Source organism: Choloepus didactylus, chromosome 7 (genome assembly GCF_015220235.1).
Source record: "Choloepus didactylus isolate mChoDid1 chromosome 7, mChoDid1.pri, whole genome shotgun sequence".
Lineage (NCBI taxonomy): Eukaryota > Metazoa > Chordata > Mammalia > Pilosa > Megalonychidae > Choloepus > Choloepus didactylus.
The window spans coordinates 115,467,902-115,494,433 of record NC_051313.1 but is presented as its reverse complement, the minus strand read 5'-3'; the positions used below and the strand labels follow the sequence as shown (position 1 = coordinate 115,494,433).

General features: G+C 37.8%; 1 protein-coding gene across 3 annotated transcripts in view; it reads left to right on the top strand.

Moving 5' to 3' along the window:
• The window catches only part of MAPK14 (mitogen-activated protein kinase 14), a 96,780-nt gene extending 71,139 nt beyond the window's left edge, over window positions 1-25,641 (top strand). Inside the window, exons 7-12 of one of the 3 annotated variants that reach the window (XM_037842164.1) lie at window positions 1,051-1,165; window positions 1,712-1,783; window positions 15,924-16,003; window positions 18,310-18,388; window positions 22,256-22,429; window positions 23,281-25,641. In XM_037842164.1, the coding sequence (XP_037698092.1) occupies window positions 1,051-1,165; window positions 1,712-1,783; window positions 15,924-16,003; window positions 18,310-18,388; window positions 22,256-22,429; window positions 23,281-23,348 (588 nt within the window). In that variant the 3' untranslated portion in view covers window positions 23,349-25,641. Of the gene's footprint in view, window positions 1-1,050; window positions 1,166-1,711; window positions 1,784-11,861; window positions 11,942-15,923; window positions 16,004-18,309; window positions 18,389-22,255; window positions 22,430-23,280 lie in introns of those variants that run through there. The other 2 variants (XM_037842163.1, XM_037842165.1) reach the window with 2 other exon arrangements.
• Window positions 25,642-26,532: the final 891 nt, after the last annotated feature.

Sequence of the window (26,532 nt, the reverse complement as noted above, 5' to 3'; positions counted from 1 at the left end):
TTCACAGTCTTTGCAAATTGCCTGTCTGTTAGCTGGTGTACTTCTTCAGTTTAGCTCTCCCATCAAGATCAGCCCAAGGTGAAAGTGAAGCACAGAATCTTCTCTACCTTATTCTGAGCCAGAGTTTTGTTTTGGGCTCTTGCTTGCTCCTGGTCTTAGGAGTTTCACTACTTATAGGAATTCAAATGTCCCCTCTACTCCTTATGGAATGGACTCCCTGCTCCCCTTCTGGGTGATCTGTTGTGTGTCTTAAAGTTGATAAGCCTTTTCTCCAGGCTGCTTGGGCTATATTGTTTCTTATTCTGCTTTAGCTGATCTCAAGCTGCTTCTGCCTGCAGAGCAAGTGCTGGGAGGGTGAGCCAGAGAGGAGTTCCCTGGTTCAGTTTTTCAGACCACCACCTAATAGATGGGCACTGACATAATGAACATTTCTGTAGCTTCAGTAGGTTCTCTTGTGCCCCTTCCTGGTCAATCCCATCCTCCCCCCATCCTCAGTCCTGCTCCAGGCAACCATTGATCTGTTTTCTGACATTTTAGATTAGACTTATCTTTTCTAGAGTTTTTAATATATGGAATCATACAATGTGTATTTTTGTGTGTCTTGCTTTCCTTTAGAAAAAATGTCTTTGCAATTCATTTGTATTGTTGTATATATCAATAGTTCATTCTTTTCATTACTGAGTGGTGTTCCATTTTATGAATATACATCAATTTGTTTATCCATTCACATGTTGATGGACATTTGATTCGTTTCCAATTTGTGGCTATTATATAAAGCTATTATGAATATTCATGTACAAGCCTTTGTGTGGCCATATGTTTCATTGTTCTTGGGTAAATACCCAAGAGTAGTATTTTTATTTTGCTTTTTGTAATTTCGTGTTTATGCTGTTGTGTTTACCATGATGCATTCTAAGTGTGTACCTGGAAATCTGTTTATGGAAGTGCTACATTGTTTTCCTTTTTTATAAGATACTAGAGTTCTTTTCCTGCTTGCTTTACAAGTTGTAACAGTTTGTTCCAATTCCTGATTTCTCTTCTCTCCTTTAGATCCTGGATTTCGGACTGGCTCGGCATACAGATGATGAAATGACAGGCTATGTGGCTACCAGGTGGTACAGGGCTCCTGAGATCATGCTGAATTGGATGCATTACAACCAAACAGGTATTTCTTTTCTTGGTTAATTGGGGCCTTATTAATACCACATTGGGTATATTTGGTATTTGCAGGAGTGGAGATGGTGGTGATGGGGATAAATTTCTTTTCTTTTCTCAGTGATCTTTTGAAATCCTACAAATACCAAATATTTTAGTTGTTCAGATAGGAGAGGTGGGTTCTGATACACAGCTTTCAAACTTTGTCATTTAGCACTTGGGTTTTTATTTATTCAGAGCTCATAATCTTAGCCCCTCGATATTCCTTGGGAAAATCCTCCATTCTACCAATAAGAAACTTTTGCCCCTTTTTGAACAGCATATTTCTTTTGCCTTAGCTATGTTTTGACTTACCCTACCTATGAAGCCTTTAGTGGGTACAGGTGGTAGTAGTGAAAGTCTTAATAATATTTCTGTAAAAATGAAAATGAATGTTGAAGCTCAAATATCTTAAATATTAATTTGAGTATTTCACCCATAGGCTCTAGTTTTATTTGTGACAAAGAATAATAACAGTGACCTTGTATGCACTTTAATTTCTCTTTAATTTTGCCAGTTGATATTTGGTCAGTGGGCTGCATAATGGCTGAGCTGTTGACTGGAAGAACATTGTTTCCGGGTACAGACCGTATCCTTTAAAAGTTTCAGATTCTTGTTTCTTATTTGTATTCCAGTGTCCATGAACGTTTATTACCTTTTACCTATTTCTAGGAAATTACTCTTATAATACAGATATGCATTATAAGTTCTGTGCTGTTGCTGAATAGTTGATATTAGAAAGAAAGAAACTTCAGTTTCCTTTTATGAATTGGAAAAATTCCTCATAAGCAGGGAAATCCTTTAAATCTTTTATATGTCATCTTTCTCAGAGAGTCCCTTATTATCTTAATATTCCCACAGCAGTTCTGAGACCTGAGCTTACTTATGAGAAGCTCTAGATCCCAATGACAGGTTTAGTCTGCCTGTACACTTAATGAACACAAGATACCCATTTATAATCAGAGGTATCTTGCTTTTATGTTTGGTTGATGTATTTTAAATGCTATATTTGGTCCCTGTAATGATATACCTGGTGACTGTCATTATGTTAGTTGTTTAACAACAAATAGTAAAAGCAAGAAGTGGTAAGGTCACCTTGTCATGTGCCTTTTTTTTTCCAGAACAACTTTATTTTTATCCCAGATTGCAGCCAACCTGTAATTTACTCCCAGACTGATTGTCTAGTTTATGGTTTATCATGGCTCCTTTATTTTGGCCCCTTTCTTTCCTGCTGTACATTAATTTCATGGGTTAGTAACAGTGTCATCCAAATGTGGCTTATTGGAAGTCCCATCAGTTCCACTTGAAGAAGATGTTTAGATGAGAAAGAATGTTAAAATATGTCTGGAATTAGGTTTGGAGATTTTTGTAAAATTTAGTTGACTAGCCTTTAAATGGGTTTGATTGGACTTTTAGAGATGCTGTAATTACCTCTACTCTGTCGTGCTTAGACCTAAAACCTGTTTTTAACCCCTCATTTAAGCAAGCCCACATTGACTTTATCAACCAGAATGTCAGTTTATTTGCTTACAGTTTGGGATATACTTCTACAGTGACTGTGATATTCATGTTATTTATTCAGGTATAGTAACTGTCTTCTGCTAGAGGGAATGTATTTTCCTAATGAACTGAAAAACCTCTGTCCTTCAGGTAAAGCTGTTTATTTCCCTCTGAATATTACTGGATTGATAAAGTGTTCAATTTCTCTATACCTAGCACATCTTAATACTCCCCACCCCTGGATTTTAAATTAGTTTAATACCTTATATTGCTCCTTTATTCACATGATATCTGTTTCTTAGACATTTGGTGTATGCATTACAGTCCAAGCTAAGAGAATTATGGAAAATTAGTAATTTCCTCTTTTCTTTGGGTATATATCTCAGAGTCCCATTCTTTGGTCCCCTGAACCCACTCCCTGATGTGGTCCTCTGTTCCCCCCTCTTCTTCCTCTTCTAGGTATCTCTGTCTTCACCTACCATTCAGTCGTTCACAGACACTTGCACATACATAAACACACAGAGCGGTGGAGAGACAAACAATAGCATACTGCTTAGGAGTATATGCTCTGGAATCACACTTGGTGGGTTTGGATCCTAGCCTTTTCACTCCCAGGTATGTGACTTTGAGCAGGTTTTCTAATCTCCGTGTGTCACTCACCGTTTCCTCAACCATAAAATGATATTATACATGCCTAATAAAGTTGTTGTGAGAATTCAGTGAGATAATATCTGTTAAGTACTTAGAACAGAGCCTTCCAGTAAACGTGAGCCATCATCTTCATAATGGCTTTTGGGAAACAATTGTCCCCTCCACCCTCCAACTATTTATTGTCTATCTATGAATCATTAAAGTTTTTTTTTGTCCTTCTTTTTCTTTTTTATTTTTCTTTTAGTTCTGTGACAGGTAGTAAAGGATGGATCTCCTTGGCAGGCTGCTGGTGGAAAGGTTTCAGAGCATTGTGGTTCTTGGGCCCCTATAGTCCTATCTCACAGTCAGCTGCCTGCTGCCTGATGGCTTGTGCCTTTTAAAATGATAACTTTCAACCTGTAAGAAATCTTCCCTTTATGCATATGAAGAGTTTCCTATTATGAGCTTTCAATTAAAAACTTAGCATTAAACTTATTAATAGGGGATTTATTTTTTTAATACATAGGAATTCGTTTCAAAATTCTTATTTTTAGTAATTCACTATTTCTTTTCTACTTGGCTCTTTTTCAGACAGATGTTCTCCTGGATCATAAAAATCAAATTCAGAGGATTTGTATTTGTAATAGACATGATCTTCCTCTTGTTAGGTGCCATCCATGTGGATGTGGCTTTGGTTGCCTGACAAGACAGAGAAAGGAAAGTGTTTTCAATTATTTTTTCTTGTCTGAAGTACATAATAGCTTATATTCTAGCACAGTGGTTCTTAACCCTCACTGCATGTCAGAATCACTTCAGGGAACTTTCAAAAACTCTAGATGCCTGAGTACCACCCCAGAGACTCATTGTCAGTTTGTGTGTGTCAGAGCACAGGCATATTGGTATATTTTTTAAAGTGCCCCAGGTGATTTTAGTGTGTAGCCAAGTGCTGGATACAACTGGAGTTTAACCTAGTTGAATTTTAGTTTTAGTCTTGGCTGGTCCTAAAAAAGTTATTTTGTTAGCATTCTCCTCCCACCCCAACCCACCCCTTTGTTTTGTTTGGTTTGGTACAAATGAGATGAGAAAGAATTATTGAATTGGGGACCTGAGAAGACACTAGACAACATCTAGTTGAGCCCCCTGTTTCTATAGATGAGGAAACTGAGACCTAGAGAAGATAGGTTTATTCAGCTAACAAATGGATGATCCAAAATTACTATCACTTGAGTCACAGTTTCTTTTCAATAATTTGTTCATTGTCTATTCCCCTAATTTCTAGAACTCCGCTTTTAAAACCTTTGGAGAATTCGCTGGCCCCACTGTCTCCTTTGCCCTGAAAGGCATGCAGCTACTGCCTATTTATGTTTTAAATGTATCTAATTGCTGAGGCAACCTCCAGAGGGTGCTCTTTATTTGAGTGCCCAGTTTGTCTCTGTTTTCCTCCTCATTTGTTAATCATCTTACATTTGGAACTGATGGTTTTTGCTTCCAGATAAGCACCACCCAATAGAACTTTGTGTGATGCTGGAAATATTTGATATCTGAGCTGTATGGTAGTCACCATGTGGCTATCGAACACTTGAAATCTGGCTAGTGCAACTGAGGAACTGAATTTTTAATTTTATTTAATTTTATTTAACTTCGATTTGAATTGAATTAGTTACATATGGCTAGTGGTTCTTGTATTGTACTGCACAGTTTTAGATTTCAGCAAGTCTTCTCCCAGTTCTGCCTTTTTCTTTGTTTTTGAAATTAGTCTCCTTGAGAGATTCTTGCTACTGGGTGTTAATAATCCCTGGAGTTACCTACCCTAAAGATACAAGAAATACTGATTTTTGCATTAAACCTAATTAAATAATATTAAGTTAGAAATTATTCTCATTTGTGACTTTGCAGAAGCTTTCCTTTGAGCTCAATACTAGTATTGTTATCATATTTTTAATGAAGTCCTTCCTTAAAAGCCTACTTGACTAAGTGTGTCAAGTGGACACAGCTGACAGAACTTTGTATTAGAAGGGAGTGAGGATACAGAATGTTTTTTCAGGTATAGTGCTAACTTCTTCCCAGTATCGTTGATTTTGAAACGAGTGAGCCAACAGGAAAATGTTAATACTTAAGCTTAATACTCTGCAGTTTAAGGAAGAGAGACAATGAGTTTTGTAATCTTCTTATGTGTCAAATGTTTTCTCTGTCAGTGATCACAGCCTTGACTTGCTGTTGTTTTTCTTTCTTATGTAATAAAAATGAATTTTCTTCATGTGTAAAAACCTTTCCTTTCTTAATGGAAAGGATACCTTTAAGACACTAACTTTCCATGAGGCTGTTGAGTTATGACCCACTTGCCACTAGCTGCTGCCCTGCTGTGTATGAATTTTCTAGTGTGTTAAATTCCCTTCTTAATTTGACTATGGTTTCTTCTTTTGATCATTTTCAAACATTTTGTAAAATATTTCAGACATGTAAATAGATACAAAGGATAATAAGCACCTGTGTTTATACTACCCAGATTAAGAAATAAAACATTTCCAAGAAAGTCAAAGCTTCTAGTTTACCCTGTCTTGTCACATCCATCTCTCACTCTCACTCTCAGTCACTGTTTTCTTAAATATTATATTTAATTTTTAAAAAAGAATAAAGAATTTCACTTTAGACACTAAAAGGCAACTAAATGTTGAAGAGAAAAAATTTTTCGTCCCAGAAAGGCTAGGACTTCCAGATTTGTCTGAAAACCGTAGGGTACCTTAAGAAATTTTCTTTAAGAGGCAATGAAAATGACTGTTTTATAAATGACCAAATAGAAGAGGTAGACTAAGTCTTGTCCTGATTCATCCTGTCCATCACTAGGAGGGTTTCTTAGCCTTTTTTTTTTTCTCAAATTAAAAACTGTGGTTTTTTTTTTTTTTTTTTTTTTTCATTAAAAACTGCTGCTTACAAGTTGTAGTAGTAGGTTACCACTAAGTAACCCACAGCTGGTCCTTTTACTCTTCAAATCTCTTGCCTGTGGAGGTTTTCTAGTAGTTGCCTAGAGCCCTTAGAAGTGACTGCAATATCCTGTTTTTACTTTTCCTCGTTATCCCATTACCTTTAGTTTTTTCTTAACCTACTCATTTTATCTGACTACTTCGGTTAAAGAGGACTTAGTTCTAAACAGTAATCTTAGGCCTAAGTGGTTGTCCTTTCCTTCATTCGAAGAGATCAAGAGATTTATTTAGATTTTGGCATTGTGATCATTACAATTAAAATACATTTTAATTAGTGGTAAAAATATCTTCTACCTAGGGAATAAAGGGTTGAACCTATCATGAAGAATGGCTTGCTATGGAAATAACTAATTGTCATAATGTGGTAAATTTTGCTTTGCTCTGCTTATATAGCTGCTTGAAGCTCCTTCTGGCCTTAACCACCTGGACAAATTGTAGTGGCCTTACAGTTCGCTGGTACTGTTGGAAGAGTTGACCTGTATTTCAGTGGATTTGCCAACTCTTGGAGAACTCTTGGATTTGCCAACTCTTGATTCCTTCTGAGTTTTGCACGCTTTGACTTCCTTCACGCAAGCGCTTTTGGCTACTGAGTAGATTTTGCTTTGCATTGTGTGTTTACTAACCTAAGCATTGGCTGTTACGCTGGCCTAACTCTCTGACCATAGCCCTTACACACTCATGGTGCTGTATTTGCACACTGTTTATGTTGTGAATACTTCAAATGGAGTGTTTAAAAACTATTATTGGCCCACTATTAATTGCAGTAACTTGGCTTTTTTTGTTTGTTTGTTTCTTTATAGTCTTTCCATAGAATTTGGTCATTCTGGGTTTTGAGGGGTGGAGTTGAGTATTAAAAAGCATAGTCTTTTCAATTCAATGAATTTTTAATCAAGCTACTCTGTGAAGATTGCTGGAGATAAGGTGGTACTTGTCTTCAAGTACCTCAAAATCAGAATGATCATATCAGTGGAAAGTGAGTTACATGAATTACTTGAACACATGTCTATCTCTCTGACTGTAAAACAAGACCTAAGTGATTAAAATACTATAATTGAGGTATAAATAAGAGTTTGAGAAGAGGCAGAGATTAATTCTGACTCAAGGCATCCAAGAAGATTTCTTGATGGAATTCTTGTTGAGCAAAACTTTGAAGCGTAGATAGGAAGAGAAAAGGCTTGTCAGTAGGGGGGTAGAGTGGAGGATATTCTTGTTTATGACTTGCATAAATAAAAATGTGAAAGCTTGGAAGTGCCTGGAGCATTTGGTGCTAGTTGAAGCATTGAGCGCATTATGGAATAATAGTTTGAGGCGGAGTCAGAAAGAAAGCCAGGTGCCAAATCACACAGGAACATGAATGTGAGGCTAAAGAATTGGGGCTTTATTCTTCAGGCCTGAGATTTTCAAACCAGCAGATGTGGGGGGTGAGGGAGGAAAGACATGGGTTTCTCCAAATCATTGCATTAGTGAGCCATTGTGACTAGTGGGAGTAGCATATTCCTTAGTTAGACTGATGAAATAAAGGCAGTTAAGAATTCTTGCTTTAGGTAATGGAGAACCAGAAAAGAGTTTTTGAAATCTTCATGATCTAGCCTTCATTTGTTTTTTGAAATATAGTTAACAGCAGGAAAATGTTGGATTGAATAAAAAATAAATGACTAGAAGTTAGTTTTAAGGTGGTGTTGGGTTGGTGATGGTACCTCAATAGTTCAAACAAGTAATTAGTTTCTAAACCAAAGTACTGACAGTGAGATTGGAAAAAGAAAGAATACTCACTTTAAGATTTTAGTTCTGTCATTTTAATGTATTTATGAGCAACTATGGAAGCCTCAATAGTACAAGTGATGCTACTCCCTAGTTTTTCCCAAAGCAAACCCTAATAATGGTCACCTGATGTGCTAAAGGCTTTTCATAGTAAATTTTTATAAAACAAACTTTACATGAAAAAATGTTGAGTTTAAAAATTAACTCCATTATTAATCTCTGTGTTTCCATTTGAAACCTTGCTATTTCAGTATTTTGTAACTGCTTCTAATTTACACTGTTAAAGCTTGCCAATGTACCAAATCTTGTGCATTTTTCATTTATGTAACTATTACAGGTAAAGGTAGCCTTCCTGGGTACTTTTAAAAATAGTGTCATAAATGTCAAAAAGCAATTTTTTTCTCAGAAACCAAAGCTGGAGAAATAGGATTAATAATTTGCCAAGGACTGAATTTAGTATATGATTTCATAAGATTGAATGGCTATGTGTTGCTAATATTTAGAAATTATTTTCTTCAACCCATCTATTTTACTGCTTGGCATTTGTAGTCTAGATAAGTCCATCCCAATTCATTCATTTGCTTATACCACAAGGGAATTTCATTGTCATAAAACTATTTTTAAAGCAAAATCTTTTTAAAAGACTTATTTTTGTTCTTACTATATTGTACAAGTAATAATTTTAATATATTATATACATGACTCATCTCAGGATGTGACATATGAGAAAAAATTTGCAGACTAAGTCTTTACAACATGGGATGAGATGCAAGTTACATACCTTGGAGAGATTTCAGTCTTTCTCAGAGGGACTGTAAAACTTGACTGTCATTTTAGGAAGTCAGAAATCTTTTAATGCTGTTGAATCTCATCAGCATTATAGCTATAGTTTTGATGCATATATTGTAAAACCTACCTGTGTAAGAGTTAAAGTAGTCTATTCTTTTTCTCATATGCGATACACTAGTATGAATGTTACGTATGTTCCAGTTAAATTCGTTCCTGGAAAGTGTAAGGGAACAGAATTTTGTAAGTTAAATCACTTTAATTGAGCAAAGAAGATATTGAGGTGAATTCTATTGTAATGTAATTAATTTGATTACTTTAGAGCAAGATAATTGTTCAGTTTCATCACCCCACCCACCCACCCTGCCCCCATGAACCATCCTTTAAAAAAAAATTTGTCATCATGTTAAACTGAGAAATCAATATTGAAATTTTCACCTCCAAAGCATATTGATTTTTGCCATCTGGCCAAAGATAAAATTTAGAAATTCTTTGTGTGAGTGGATGTGCTTCTAATTTATCCTAATTTATAGTTTTCTATAGAACACAAATTGTTTGGGTTCAGCAAACTTTTTCTTAAAGGGCCAGATAGTTAATATATTAGGCTTTGGGGACCATACGGTCTTGGTTGCAACTACTCAACTCTGCTATTGTAGTGTGAAAACAACCAAAGACAATCAGTAAATCAGTGAAAAGGGATATGTTCCAATAAAATTTTAGTTGTAAAACAGGCAGCAGGCTGTTGTTTGCTGATCCCTCATCTAGAATTTTCTTCCACTTAAGCTGATTGCTTATCTGAAACAACAGAAAAAAAGAATGAGGTGAGATGCCAATGATACGTAAATAATTCCTATGGTTTACGCAGCTATGACTTGCAGACACCATTATTTTTAAGTCATATCGTGTTACCTTTATAAGTATAATCATAAGCAGAAATTTTTTCTTCCGTCTTCATCTCTGTCCTGCTCTGCCTTCTTCTCCACAAATACTTTGAGTGCCCAATGTGTACCAAATGTTAGGCGAAGTGGTGAACAGGCCCCTGCCTTCATAGAGCCGATAGACCAGTAGAGGTGACAGACAAAAGGTAGTAGGCAAACAGAGTAATTATAGATTACGACAAACACTTGATGTTATTGAGCATGGGGCTGAGATAGAGAACAAGGATTAGGGAGGCCTTCTTTATATAGGGTGCTGGGGGAGGCCTGTCTGAGGACGTGACATTTAAGCTAAGACCTGAGGTTGAGAGGGATCTAGTGATGCAAAGAACCTGACGGGACAGGAGACACACTTCTGGATAGGAAATATGCAAAGATAGGAAAGCGCTTCATATTGTTTGAGTAGAAAACACTTCCCATTGCTATCATCTTACAGAATCTGGAAGTGAATCAAATGAGAGAAACGGCTTAGGAAGATGTTCATTGACTCTGTATCGCAGGATGCGGATAAATAGAGAATAATACTGAAGCACATCATTTGTCACCATTTCACTTGTGGATCTGGACTATCTAACTTTCTTTCCCAAGACTTCCAAATCTTCTTTAATCAGTAGCTACTTAGCACCAGGCCTAGTCCTCAATTTTGGACTAGGCTTTAGTAAATTTCCCATATATAGACATTAGATTAGCCTTGTTGCCTGTGCTACTTAACTTTATTGCTGAGAAGTTTCTCCTGACCCTGGAGAAACATCAGGCTAAGTTCAGAATTTTGGTATCCAGCTAAAAATTTTAATGATTGCTAAATCCTAAAATGTTGGTTGTCTTTTTCTGATTCTTTTGCTCTACCTTCTTTTTTTTTAACCACGTGACTCAGTTAAACTAGAAAATAAGAGTTTTAAGAGAGGGAGTTTATGGTCGAGAATAATCTGAATGAGTCTGAAATATTTCTGTTTAATTTACTGTGTTGATGATTTTTTTAGTTTTCCAAGCTTTTTTACTACCATAAGTTCTTATCAGTGAATTTATTTTGGATTTTTTTATTCCAAGAAACAGAGACAGTGATTACTCCCTTCCCCCAAATGTAAATATAGATATGGCTAAACTATTTCAGTTTTTGTTGAGAATCTTAAAAGGTATTTTATAAGATTTTTTTCCTCTCCTTTTAACTTCTTTTTTTAGACAAGACAAACAGTAAGAACAAATGGAAAGTTTTTGTCTTGTTAATAAATGCACATATGTTCTGAGTATACATGGAAGCATTGGCAGCTGTGACCTTTATTCAGAATAAAGGTTTGGGCATTGTGGCCTATCATTTAGAGCTTTGGGGATGTGGGAGGCTTGTTAAGCATCCTCTGTTCGTTTTGCATTTGTAAAGTTGAAACCAAACTCCTGCTTTATTATAGGGCTTCTAAAAGAACATGCAGTGGAGGGGGTTGCCCTCTGCTGGACAACTGTCACTCAAGGTTCTTCTCCACGGACTATTAACCAGTGTGAGAGGGAGAGTTCTCTTTTGGGCTTGCTCCAGTGGTTGGGCCCTGGGATTTTATTGGCCTCCCATTGTCAGATTACAAGCTTTTTGGGTCAAGCTTTAGGGGAATGTTCACAAATAGTCTTATACTATCTCCTATGCTCTGCTCCTTTTTTTCCTTATTTGTAGCACTCTACCAGTACTCTCTACTTGACTGGCTACTAATGCTTTGGTGGAAGGTGAGGAGGTAGGTGTGGAGTGAGAATATGTACTGAATGATGCTTCTATGTTTTTACCTGCTGTCTTTGGCAGCTTAGTACCCAGCTAAAATTGTTTCGATTTGCTGAAAGTTTACGCTGACAGATGCAGAAATGAATATAAATTTGATATGTGTTGTAGCATTTTGAATCTTTGTACAGGAAGAGTATGTTCTACTTGAAGTGACCATCCTGCAGAAGCCTTGACGTAGATGAAGTCACCATTTTGGCTTGGTTTGGGGTTTTAATTTTTGTTGTTACTGGTATTTTGTTTGTTTTGTTTTGTTTGTTATTGTTTGTTTTTCATTTTTATTTTGTCCCAACATTTTCCTTTATAGTCCACCATTAGATATTGATCAGTTGAAGCTCATTTTAAGACTCGTTGGAACCCCAGGGGCTGAGCTTTTGAAGAAAATCTCCTCAGAGTCTGTGAGTTGATGCTTTGATTGTAATTATCTGCCCTGTTGGGAGCCTGAGTTCCCCTCTGCCTCTGCCTTCCATCATTCTGTATCTGGGTATGTTTGTAAGCGCTTGTGCCCTTTGTGTGCTGACTTCTGGAATGGGGTGTAAATGTGTGTGTATGCATGTGTGTGAGAGTGAGACAGTTCTGTCTCTCACTTTATATGGATATGTACGTAGATCATGGGGGCCTCTAATGGGCAATATAGTAAACAGTATCCCAGTGAAATGACAAGATTTGAAATTCTAATTCATTCCAAGAAATTAATGGGAAATTTGTATTTCCATTCTCAAGCTCTGATTTCATCTTTCTTAGAAGTCTCACATATACTCGAGCTCTTCTACTTTTTGAGTAGTATTTTGTTCTCAAGAGCATGAGCTTCACCGTGTATTAATCTAACTTTGTCATGAAAAGAATGAAGTATGCATTGTCTGCATGCTGTTGGCCTTTTCCAAAAGTTATTTGTTTATTGTGTTTTTAGAATAGACACCTCACACTTTCTGTGTGAGGTGTCTATTTTCAACAAATACATGGGGTCCCCACATTAGTACCTCTTTGCCCAGTCCCCAGACCACTCAGAGAAAACACTTCTAGTCCTGACATCTCAGAGCCACAGGAGTATGGTTGTAAATCCTTCCTTCCATGGCGTTCCTTTGTAATTATAAGTTGAATAATGAGAAAAGGCTTTGGATCTAGTGCTTTCCTGCCTCAGCAGGGATTTAGAGAGAAGCCATGGGAATGTGACCCTGGTGGCTATGTTTTCCTGGTATTGGTCATTTTCTCAGGCCAAAGAAATCAGAAGAGGCATAAAAGCCCAGTTTTTCTCCCTTCTCCCCCCATCCCCACCACAATCCATGGCTACCATCATGCAGTTGGATAAAAAGAAAACAGCTGAGGAGCCAAGCTCTATTTGTGTCTTCCTGGATTCTTCTCCCAACCCTTCTGACTAAAGGGGCCCCTTTGCCCAGTGGGAACACTGCTGGGTGGCTGCAAGCAGGCATGAGCAGGTGAGTTTGAACTGTCATCTCCCTGACAAAGTAAAGAATACCATCATCTAGTATGTCTGATACACTTCCTTAAAAGGACAACGAACCCCATTGTGTTTGTGAATTTCCACTCTGAGGGATGTAAACGAGTTTGCTGGCCATATCTTACTTTGTTACATTTATTTATCTAAGATGAGGAAGCAAAAGGACAGAAAGGCTGTGAACTGCCTGAGTCATGCAGTAAGTCCTTGGCAGAGCTGAGTTTAGATCCCAGATGTTCTGATAACATGATCTAAACTATTAATCTCAAGTGATTGCACAGTATTTTAAAAGTCATTGTTATTGACATTGACAGGTTATATGTCAACCTGAAAGGGTGTTTCCTTTCCTCTTGCTTTATGAAATGCAGAAAGCTAGGTTAGAGTGAATCATAGAAGATACGAGATGATGCTTAGAGAGGACAGTGTTTTTTTTTAATGCATTTTGCTTAGAAAGATTGGCTAGTAGAAGACATGAGAATGGGGAGAGGTTGGGCAGGAGCCCAGTTAATGAATAGTACTAATGAAACTGAGATAGCAAATTCATTCCCTGTCTGGGAATGACTATGAACAGTTCTTTCTCAATTCCCTCCCACCCACCACCCACACCCCAGACCACCTGTCCTATAGATATGTGTTAGTCACAAGAAGTTCTAAAGGAAAATGTATGGGTAAAATACTATTTATCATTGATCCATCATTTATAAAAAAACAACACTGAATGTATGGCCTAGTAATGAGACATCTTTGTCTTATGTGAAATGGGCACATCATACATCTTAATGGCTCTAGTACAGAGTTGCATAGTGAGATGGAGTACCAGAATACAGAATTTACTCAGATAATATTGTATTGAGTATAGGAATGAGAAAGGTTTTCTTTTCTACATAATTCAGACGAGTGGATAAAAGTAGTTTAAACATTCAAAAGGGTAGACAAGATTAATTGGATGTTAGTGACACTGCCCAAGTACCTGTTTATCTTAAATAGAAGCACATGATGTGTGGAGCACATAATGGAAAAATAACATAGCCAGGTGAATGAAATTGTTGAAAGATTTTGAAAATTCAAGAAAAATGCATTAATGACAATGTAGTAAACAAAGAAAGCCAGTAGCTGTTTTTGCTACTCATGAAAACTAGTGAAGTAATGATGCCAGCTCTTATGTAACAATACAGTCAATAAATAGAGGGTTCTGAGTAAGAGAATGTGATAACAGATATGCTGATTGAGAGCAAGTTAGGATGTACTAAGAAAGGGGATAAATGAGTCATGATGGCTGGCTAAGGGCAGAGGTTTTTTTGGTTGGTGACCCAGTACTTACAGAAATTGTGAAAGATGAAAAAAATCTTAACACATAAACACTTTCATTGACTCACTCTCACATTTTTCTCTAGGAATATATTCTCCCTAACCTCCTGACAAGAAGGGGATATAATAACCTGTTTGACTAAAGGAGACAAAAGTAGAAAATATACAGGCCAAGTGTTGTTCTCAGAAAGGAAGGGAGAGGTGGCAGGATTTTAACATTTTAAACCCAACTGGTGGTATTCTGCTATTGTCTGGGTTACTTAGTCACCCCTTTTGTTATTTCTCTTGGCACAGGAAGTGCTATTTGTTATGCCAATTTTTTTAAAGGTAAATCTAAACTCTGTTGTGAAAATATTAAACGAACTTTATGCCACCTTTTGAGTTTGTGGGGGCCTTTTTGGGCTTAGGGAACCTGGAAGGCAGGGTAGAGCACAATGCCCATCTTTTCCTGAGGGCCTTTAATATGCATTGTCAGTAACCTAACCACTAGAAGTTTGAGTTCAGAGGATGAGTAAAAGTGAAAGGCTATTGAGGGAAACCACAAAGAAGTGAAATTACTTTACCATGATGCTTGTTGAAAGAGGAAATTGAATGAATAGTTAACAAAGAGAATAGAAAAGGGGTTTTGGAAGTATGTTGAGGATTTTTTAAATCCCATCATTTCTGGTTTTGGTAGGAACACGTAAACCAACAGTTCTTATAATGTTTTGGGGAGAAAATTGTGTTAATGTTGATGGGACAGTTAAAAGAGAGAGGTTTGGAGTATGACTTATATATATGCTTACACATATGGAAGACTTCATAGTTCTCCCCTTGTCATAATTGCAGGTGTTTTGCAAACTTCCTCCCAGTTGTTAAGTGAAGAGTCTATTCACCTGTTAAAGAGACTTGTGGAAGAAATTATTGTGGCATGCTATAAAATTGTCAGCAGCCTGTGACTTCTGTTTTGTCTTGTCATTAGACGCCTAACTTCTCCATTTCCCCCTTCTTCATTTACCATTGTATGTTTGTAGCATGTTTTTTTATATGTACTATTACTAATGTCTTTGAAACTTGGCATTGCATATCAACCTATACACGCACCTGTGTCTTACATTTGAAGATGTGGTTTCTTGGAGAATCACCAGAACCTGCGCCATAAAAATTTAGTCTCTTCCTTGAGTGGATATGTTGGATATTTTAATTGGTCCCAAGTTGAGTCAAAGTTTTCTGAATCATCTATGTTTGCTCCACAGACAAGCAGGTTTGGCTGTTGATATTTGAAAACAGTTCTCTGGCTGGCATCCTGGATGAAAGGGCAGTCTGTTTTCAGGGAGCTTAAAATATTTAACATTGAAGATGATGCTAAAACCAAAGAAAATTAATTTTTCTTATCTGCATGGCCAGTAAATGGCTACAGGCCTAATAACTCGTTAACATTCACAGAAGTGTTGCTTTAACATGCAGCCTTGGGCTCTGGCCTGGGGTGGGTGGGGTGGGTGGGGAGTAGGGTTTTTGTGTGTTTTGTTTTTTTTTTTGGTTTGTTTTGGGATGGCTTTTTGGCCTTTATTAAAACTTGACTTGAAAGTTAGTTTTTGCACTGTATGTTTAACAATGCCCTTGACTAGGCATCTAAGATATTAACCAACTTCAGCAGATTATGCGTCTGACGGGGACACCCCCTGCTTATCTCATTAACAGGATGCCAAGCCATGAGGTGAGAACAAATAGACTATGCAGGAGTGCCAGTTAAGAAAGCCACATTCTCATTTTATTGCCATTGTATAACCAACACAGTGTTTAATGTCACTGAATGCTTGCATGTGCCTTGAGGGCTACTAAGGCAATGACTATTTGCTATTGCAAGATGTTGACATTTTGGATAAAATGTCATCCTATCCTGTGGATTGAAACCATAACTTATAGACTTGTAAATAGAAAATGATGTTAACTTTTATATTTGGTTTTACTAATTTAGTGCTTAAGAAGCTGTTTCTTCATACGTACTATACTTGCAATTAGGGTACACTCCCATCTATGAACTTCTGAAAGTGTAGTTAACTGAAAGCCATTAGCTTGCTTTTCTTTTCATCCATTTTTTTAATGACTGAAATAGGATTCTTCATTCATTCAAAAAAAAAAAAACTATAAAATATCCAACACTAATAAGTACTATATTTCAAAGAAAATATACAGGTAATATAAAATAAATATGAACACTTAGGTAGGGTTAGGTGCCTTCTTTTCCAATTGTTAACTCTTTAACGTAATTCTGGTTTTATCACCAGAGATGATGGGGCACTTCTTTCTAAGTCACCCTTAACCTTTTGGGGGACTTCATACTAGATTAGCATCACAAAGGCCTTTCCCAGCAGGTTTTTTCTACTTGAGCTGTATTCAGGTGGTCTTTTTATTTATCTTTAGTAGAGAGATGGCTGTTCTGTGGATGAGACATGCTTCTCTTACCTCTTTTGTCCTTCATCCTTTTATTGATGTGCTCAAGTTAAAAGGGATTACAGCCATGTGTATATTCAATTACCAGAACTTTCTTTCCAAATGAGAAAGTTTTTCTGTTGTTTTTTAAAGTGAACCTCTCCTATTTGTTCCACATATACAGTGAGTAAGAAGGTGAAGTTGCCCTGAGCAACCAGGCGTGTGTATGTGTATATGCATATACATAGATGCGTATCTTTACTGTTGAGCTGTATTGAAACAGGAATTTTAAGGAGGTGGTTAAGATAGATTCAAAGAAGTTGTATCTCAGCTACTCAGGTGGACTGATAGTATGAATTATTCCTTGAAACACAGGTCATAGATTCAATTTAATAGCTAGTATCTGAAGCACATATTTAAGTGCTTCATTTCTATTTATATGATTATTCTCAAAATCAGTTTTGTTTTTAAGGCTTTTTGCCTTGATTAGAGCTATCAGTTCTTGAAAATATTTGGCTCCTTCAGTTCCTTAGAATGAAGTTCAGAAATTGAAGGTGAAGCATACTGGGGAAACGAATTCACTTTCCTTTCTAAAGGTGACAGTGATAGTAGCAAATGTTTATTGAGCTCTCATTCTGAGCCAAGTACCCTGCTCCTCACTCCAACTCTGTGAGATAGGCACTGTTCTCACAGACGAGGAACCCAAGACAGAGAGAAGAGTGAACTTGCCCAAAATGATAAAATCAAGGTTCAAACTCAAGCCTGTCCCACCCCAGGGAAACTTACAACAACTGTGCTGGTGTTTTAGTTTTCAAAGTGCTGTCATGGGTTTTATCTTGCCTGAGTATCATGATAACCATATGATATAGGTGAGCCAAATACTATATCGAATACTAATATTTTACAGATGAGACAATGGATATGTTGAGACCTGCCCAAGAAGATATAGCTTATAAGTAGTAGTAGAAGGACTCGGCCTACGCCATGTAACTTATAATCCACTATTCTTTATGATCTTTATTAGGTTGTTTTTAGTGTTTTTAAAATGTGTTTGAGCCTCTTTGAATAATATAGTAAGCTGACTTTTACTTTCTTGTTATCAGGGTTCATTAGGCCAGTATTATACAGGGCTTAATATAGATATCTTGTTGCTTTACTAAGAGTATCTGCTGAGGTCAGCACCATCAACAGACTGCTGGTCCTGAACTTTATTTAAAAATACCAACTGCTATGCCACTTTTAGGTATTTAGGAAGACTGTCTGGGAAAGGGCTACTTCTTAGATATCTTAGCCTCATTTTTTAGACTTCTGGTCCTGTGATCAGAAAGCTAATGAAAAAGAAGTAAATTGGTTAGCATTCTCATTCACTTGAAATATAACTGTGAGTGATAGCAGGAATGAAGGTGATGATCACAAATAAGGAAATTCGGATGGCAATAAGAGAGAAGTTTATAATGAATACCAAAGACATTCATAAACTTTAGAGCTAATAGACCTTGCTAGTTAATACTGGTTCCTGACCAGGACCAAGAATCTTTGTGGATAGTAACATTATTGAACAAAGCCATTCTGAAAGTCTTGTTTTTACAGGCAAGAAACTACATTCAGTCTTTGACCCAGATGCCGAAGATGAACTTTGCAAATGTATTTATTGGTGCCAATCCCCTGGGTAAGTTGACCATATCCTCTTCTCATGGATACTGAATTGGTTATGACATAAGTTAGGGATTTAAAGAAGAGTTTTACATTTTGACTAAATAGGACACCATTAATTAAATCGTGGAAGGTGATATATATGCCGTTTATTATCTGTGTTTTTTGTTGTCAGAATCTTTCATCACGTGACATGTTTATATTGTTACATGATCACAGAATTTGGTAGGGAGAATAGGCTGGTACAGTGAAGAAGGGAGAGAGAGTAATGGGAATGTTGGGAGAAAAGATTGGGGAGCAGGGAGAAGGAGGTGCAGAGGAAAGCCTATGACTTGTTCACAACCTCTTTCCTTTTATAGCCTCCCAAGCTGAGGGTAAGAACAACTGAAACACAGATGGGTATTTAGAGCACTCACGCAGGAGCCCCCTGCAGTGTGTTCTGCTCTGTCTGTAGACTCCCAGTGCTACAGATCCTGGCGTCCTCCATTCTTGTGTATTTTTCTCTTCCCCTCTTCTTCCTCTGCCCCTCAGAGGCATTCTCCCTTCTTTGTGGAGCTAATTTGCCACCTAAAATTTCAAGGAATGACTCCATGTTCCCTCTTGCCACCATCATCTCCAAGATTCTCGATGCAGAGGGAAACAGCAGTGGCAGCTGCAGGATATTCACTGCCTTGGCTAAAAAGGGGACTACTCTATGCCTTAAATCTGGGGCTGGTTTGTGCTTCAGTTGACCCCCAAAAGCTGCACTGCCTGAGGCTCCAATCCCCTGACATGAGGAGAGCACAGTGGACAGTGCTATTTAATGGAAGACGCAGTAGGATTCAGACAGGACCTTCCTACAGCAGGGAAGGAAGCTATGCCTTGGTAACTATTGGAGTTGTCACTTTTTGGAAGATTGTATTAGAGTGGCATGCTTTAAAATCTTCACTGCATTTCTTTAAGGCACCCATTTTTTAAGCCACTGTATGAGTTGGTGTTGGTCATCCCTCTGCTTAAGGATCCCAGCAATGTTTAAAGTCTAGTTTTATTCTTTTGGGGGCTGACAACTGTGGCAAGAAGTTGTGAAAACTAGATGGTTTTGCCTTTTTAAGTACTTCATGCTTCATGGAATGTCATTATCAGTGTCTCTGTGATAATACTTAAAATAGCAGATATGCTTTTGCTCTTCAGAAGTGCTGGGCAGTTATGGATGAGTCCATGTCAGCCTTGGTGATGAAGAGTATGTCAGGTCACAGCTGGGTCACTCTCATATCCAGGGATGAATCCACAGATTCATCAGGGGAGTATAGATTCTCTTGGGATTGGTTTAGGTTTGCTCTGCCCTGGCATGCTCTCATTTTTTCCATGATTTATTTGGACTGAATTGGCCAATTCAAGGATCTGTAAGACATTCTCTTTGAATCATAGGTACTCTAGGATATTGTATGCTGATAGCTTTCTCATCTTTCAGTCTGTTCTGAATCTTTTTCATCACATCAGCCCAGAGTTTTACACATGGCAATGCTCACTGTTTGACTCCCTGTTAGCAGCTTCAAAGAGATGTGTTAATTCATTTATCTGATATAATTCATCTTACTTAGGTCACATACATACTCATAAGTGTCCCCTTTCCTGGAATCATGATATTTAAACATTCAAAACTGGATACTACTTGGTAATACACTGACTGCTAGTGAGGTGAAAGAGGGTTTGGTCCATCTGGTGCTCAGCACTGCACTTCTCAGTGTGTTAAACATGCTTTACAGCCCGTTGCCAAAACAGTGATGTCATATACAGAGTCTCCTCTTGCTTGTCAGACAGAACATTGTGTTACCAAACATGAACTCATGCCCAGCATATTAACTGAGCAGGAGGAGTACAACAACATAGTAAATATTATCAGCTCTATTTTGTCTATCACTGACTTCATAATTTACCATTTTTCCCATAACATGAACAAAAACTTAAAATGCCCTTTGATGGTAGTGTATGTATATTTATATCTGTCAAAATCTCTGAAGAGTCTTTTTCTTACCCCTGTCCTTGTTCCTCATCAAGGTATTTGTTGTTGGGACATGGTAATTTTTACCTTAGGAGTGGTAGAGAATGATATGAACCATGTTCAATTATAAAACCAACAGCTGATAAGGTTTGTGTTTTCTGAGAAGGGAAGATCATCAGAAGGATAGTATATTCAGTGCAGTTCTCTCACTACTTTAAAGTGTAAACTTATGAATTTGAATCAACACATGAATATTCACTTTGTTTCTGTATCCCTCTGAAACCCATATTTCTCTTGTGAATTACTCTGGAATTTGGGTTGAAGGACAAGGGTTTTTTTAATAACCTCCAGAGTATGCAGCGATAGATTTCTTCAGGTAGCTGTTCTCCCCTTCACTACTTCCCCTTCAGGCACAGACCCCTGCCCTGCCCCACCTCCACATGTAAGGAACCATAAATAATTTGCAAAATCTCAAAAGCCTCTCTGTTTCACCAAAGTGATGAATATGGTCATGGCAGTATTATCCTTCCAAAGTGCCAAGTGTTCTGAAAATCAAAACATCCTCCATTGAGAGATAGAATTAGAAAATCACCATTTTGTAACCCCTAATGAAATAATTTATTCTGGCAAGGAAAATCAATGGATGCTAAAAGCCTTAAGTGAAAGGTTAATAGGAACTGATGTTCACCTGATGCCAAAGTATCCCTCAGATTACTTACTTGGGGCAAAGGAGGAAACATCTTAACCCATGGATCAAATTCAGCATCATTAATAATAGGACAAGTAGATTTAATGCATTATGAAGTACACAGTATCACCTATGAAATATTCTTGTCCAAACCTGATTCTTATCCAAGTTTTAGATCTAACTTCCTATTTTCAGGAAATACAGGGAATAAGAGGAAAGCAAGGGTGTAGATACATAATAACACAAAAAAAGTAATGACGGATATTCCCAAAACAACTGGAGGGTCTTCTCAGGTCAAAGTTTGGAAAAAAAAACAGAGTTTGCAAGTAGGGGCTAAATTTAAAGAGACCCAATCAAATGGCTTCTGGTTTGAAGATGACTTTGGGATAATTGAAGAAATTTTCACATGGACTGAATTTTAGATGATGTTTGGCAGTTATTCACTTGTCAGATATGATAACAGTTATGATTGTGTAGGCAGATGTCTTATGCTAGAATATTTAGGGGTAAAGTGTCATGTCTGTAATTCTTATTTTAAAATAGCCAGCAAATAATATGGATAGATAGATAAAGAAAATATGAAATTCAACAATTGTTGAATCTTGGTGGTGGGTACATGGTTGTTCATTGTACTGTTTTCACTTTTTGTTTCCATATATTTGAAATTCTTCATAGTAAAAATCTTAAAAATTCTGTTTTATCCAAATGCTATGTGTCCCCCACATCCCATGTGAAACTCATTTGTTCACTGTTTGAAAAGATATATTTGATGAACATTTATTTGCTTACATTAGTAAGTAAACAGTGAAGGAGACAAAAACACAAAACAATATTAAACAGCCCTACCCACTTCTTCTGCATTACTTTAGCTGTAGGCTTTCATTTTGGTACAGTTTGATTACAGTGGTTGCAATTTTGAGATTGTCATCCCACAAAAGCTTGTTCATACAGAATTCTAGTTATGATTTTAAGTTCTTGTTTAGTAGTGTAGTCTTAAAAAAAATCCATCCATCTAGACACACATACATACATGCATGTATACATGTATATACATAAAAGAGCAAAGGGATAAGAATATATCCTAGAGCAGACACTTTGAAAGAGAATTCTTTGTTTAGATATGAAGGATCAAACTTGCGTTTGCTTTAATAAGGCGTAATTTTTGTAGAACGTTAAAAATTCTTCTTTTTCCTTCCATTCTCTGGTACTGAAAGCTGTTGACCTGCTGGAGAAGATGCTTGTATTGGACTCAGATAAAAGGATTACAGCAGCCCAAGCCCTTGCACATGCCTATTTTGCTCAGTATCATGATCCTGATGATGAACCAGTGGCTGATCCGTATGATCAGTCCTTTGAAAGCAGGGACCTCCTGATAGATGAGTGGAAAAGTAAGTCCTAAGGGCAGGATGAACATCTAGCTTGATAACTTGGATTGAAAAGTCTTTCCTAGATGAGCCACTAACCAAAAGCCATGGGAAAAATAAAAAGTGTGAATGGGTGTAACCAACTCATTAAAACTTGTTGGGTCTCTAAATAAATGAATGAATATCTCATGGATATGTTCCTCTGATGAAAACTGTCTGCTGTATATGATGACACTCCCTGGACCTTTGAGATCCTCATGTCTGGTCTGATTATGTACACAATCCCTTACATCCACATATGACTTTGAGGTTTTCAGAGCTTTGCATTTACAACACCTCTCTGAGATAAGTAGGGAAGAGGGGGGCATTATTACAATTTTACAATTGATAGATATAGGGCAAAAAGAGTTCACATTTTTTCTGTTAACTTACAGCTAGCTAGAGACACAGTCAGGAATAGAACCCATCTCCTAGGTCCAGTGTCATATTCTTTCTATAAAACACAAATTCAGAGCTCCAGTTAAATTCAAGAAGTCAGGACTATGTATTGCTCTTGTTTGTGGAAGTGCTTTGTTATTCTTGAGTACCTTCTCCAGACAGCTGTGAAATGGAGAAAAGAAAGAACAAAAAGAGGGGGGAAATGGGTGTTCTATTGTTTCCTTGAACTTCTATGTAATCACATGTTCCATTAGGATGTCACTCGAACAATGAGGCAGTTATTTGAAGTAGTCCATCAAGCCACTAGCCTAGACAGGGAGAAAGGATACTGAGCTCAGAAGTCAGAATGCTTGCCAACTTGATGAGGAGGTCTGCATCTCTTCCTCAAGATAGTCTTCTGCAAGTCTCACATCTTACTTTTTCTTCCCAATTTCTAGGCCTGACCTATGATGAAGTCATCAGCTTTGTGCCGCCACCCCTTGACCAAGAAGAGATGGAGTCCTGAAAACCTGGTTTCTGTTCTATTGATCCCACTTCACTGTGAGGGGAAGGCCTTTTCATGGGAACTCTCCAAAAATCATTCAAGTGCCTCTTGTTGCAAAGATTTCCTCCATGGTAGAAGGGGTTTATTTGTGTATGTGTGCGTGTGCGTTAGTGCGTATGCATGTGTGTGTCTGTCTTTGTGGGAGGGTGAGAACTAAGAATGAACTATGATCACAGTGACTTCAGATGGAGTTGCGGACGCTCAGCGGCTTGCTCTTCTTTGTGAGAGTCAGCTCAGGCAGACAAACTACCATCTTATCAGGGGTATGTTAAATGCAAAGTAAAAACTATTAAATGTCCCGGATCCCAATCATGCTTTTGCCATCTTGGCCTCTCCTGTGGCCCCACCTCGGTGGTAGGGGATAGGCTTGACCACATCCCACCGTGGCACAGAGGCATGGCTCACAACTTCTGGCTGCTTCAGACCTGAAGCTGTCCCTCGGTGATATGTTCAGCCAAAAAGGACCAACTGGCTTCTGTGCACTAGTCCATGATTAACTTCCTTAGTATGATCCTCAGAACTTGACAGGTGTATCTGAAACTATAAATATGTTTGTGCCTTAAAAGGAGAGAAGAAAGTGTGAGTAGTTAAGAGAGTGCAGCAGATGATGTTCTGAGCCAGACAAGTAGAAACGGTTGTTGGACAGCCACTTGTGAACCCATAATAAGCAGGGAGCCTTCGGAGGCAGCCGTGTGTGCATGTGTGAGCATGCGTATATGTGTGTCTTTCTCTTTCTCCCTTACCCCCCAGGTGGTGTTGCCATTTCTCTGCTTACCCCTCACCTTCAGTGCAGAGTATTGGCCCCAATAGTCAGAAGCAGGTTCTTGCTGTCAGTGTACTTTTTGTGTACCCTTTAAGATTCCTAGCAGAGTGAGGATGTGTTTGCACGCCTTGCTATTTGAGCATGCACAACTGCTTGTCCTGTTCTCTGGGGAGGCCCTGGTGCCAGGCATGTTTGCCAGTGAAGACGTCTTGGGTAGTTCACATGCCGTGTCACCTCAGCTGATGTTATGAACATCCTCTTTTCAGCCCCCAGTGCTATTTTGTGTTGAACACAATTAATACTTCAGGTGCTTTTGATGTGAAAACCATGAAGAAATGAAACAGATGGCTGTATAACCTTTTAATACTTGCCATCCTGGTTTCCAACAAACTATTTTTAGGGAGCTGTCATGGAAGAGATCAGGGCTTTTCCTAGGAATATCCCAGACTTTGGAAAACAAGTCGTTCTCTTCACTCCCAATAACCATTGCTAAGGAATGCTGAAAATCAAAGTGAAAAGTAAAAGCTCATGAGGCCAGAAACTCCTTTTGCTGTCTTCTCTAAATATGGTTATTAAAAAAAAAAAAAAAGTAACAAGATGTCTTTCCACCCCTCTATGGAAAAGGGTCTTTTTGGCAGCTTAACATTGACATCTTGGTTTTGGTTTGGGGAGAAATAAATTTTGTTTCAGAATTTTGTATATTGCAGGAATCTTGTGAGAATATGATTCCTTTTGATGGGGAGAAAGGGCAAATTATTTTACTATTTTGTATTTTCAACTTTTTAGAGATGAAATATTCTCAGGGGTGGAGAAGAATTGTTTTCATAATTTTCTGAATTTCAGGCATCTCGTGCTACATAGGGGCCCATATATTTAAGGCTTTTATGTAATAACAAAAGTATAAAGCCGCTTCCAGAGTTGACTGTGTGGCAAAATCTTGAATTTCAGTGAAGGTATTTCCATTTCTCTATCACAGTGTAGTGATGTGTGCCCTCCAGAGGGGCCCTGAGCCAACTGGAGCAGGAAGGAGGCAGGCCAATGGTGATTACACCTCACTTGGGATTCTCCCCGCCTTTAGAGGAAAGTGAACTCTAAGGCCTCATCTCCTTTACACACAGTTCAAATCCTCACTTGGAAATGTAATCCACAGCAAAATGGATTTTATCAGCCATGTTTGGTTGTAAATGCTAGTGTGGTTTCCTACAGAAATACTGCTCTGAATATTTTTAAATAAAGGTCTTTGCACATGTGACCACATACGTGTTAGGAGGCTGCATGCTTCAGGAGCCCGGACTCTAAACTGGAGCTTGTGGAAGAGCTCCTTGGTTTCTGAGCATAATGCTCCCGTCGCCTGATTTCTCTGAACAGAAAACAAAAGAGAGAATGAGGGAAACTGCTATTTTATTTGTATTCATGAACTTGGCTGTAATCAGTTATGCCATATAGGATGTCATATAATACCACTGGTTAAAATAAAGCCTATTTTTCAAATTTAGTGAGTTTCTCAAATTTATAACATTTTTCTCTCTCCCTCCCTTCCTCCCCCCTCCCCCCCCCCATATATAACACAATACAGCATTACCTCAGTGTTCTCTCAGTTGTGGCCTGGCACAAATTTATGGCAGATCTTAATATTACTCCTAAAGCTTAGAAAAACATTTATAGTGCGCCTTAGCTATGCACTTTATGGTGAAGAGGATCTGGGTGTTTACTGTGGATGGGTAAAGCAAACAGCAAAGAAACAAGGTGTAACATGGGAGGGTCTGTGTTGGGTGTAGGGCAGGGGTCAGCAAACTATGGCCTGTGAGCCAAATTTAGCCCAACATCTGTTTTTCTGTGGCCCGTCAGCCAAGAATGGATTTTACACTTTTAAATGGCTGAAAAGAAACAAAAGAACAACAATAATTTGTAGCATGTGAAAAATAATACAAAATTCTAATTTCAGAACCCATAAGTAAAGTTTTACCAGAACACAACCACGCTCATTTGTTTACTTATTGTCTGTGGCTGTTTTCACACTATAATGGCAGAGTTGAGTATTTGTAACAGAAACTAGGTGGCCCATAAAATCTAAACTATTTGCTATCAGGTCCCTTCCATAAAAAATATGCTGACCTCTAGCCTAGGGTTTCAGTTTCCTCATCTGTAAAATAAGATTTGTTAAATAGGCATTTGAGTTCTTTTCAGCTTTGACATTCCAAGATTATCTATGAGCAGTATATTTTTATTTCGGAACTGCCAGAGAGAAGATTGGGTGTGTACATATACGTGTACATTGTATATAGACTTTTAAGCGTATATTTTTGACTGTTTTGTCTTAGCTGGCTATGGCCCTTGAAAGTACTCTTCAAAACTACTGAATTGCATCACAGACTAGGGCCA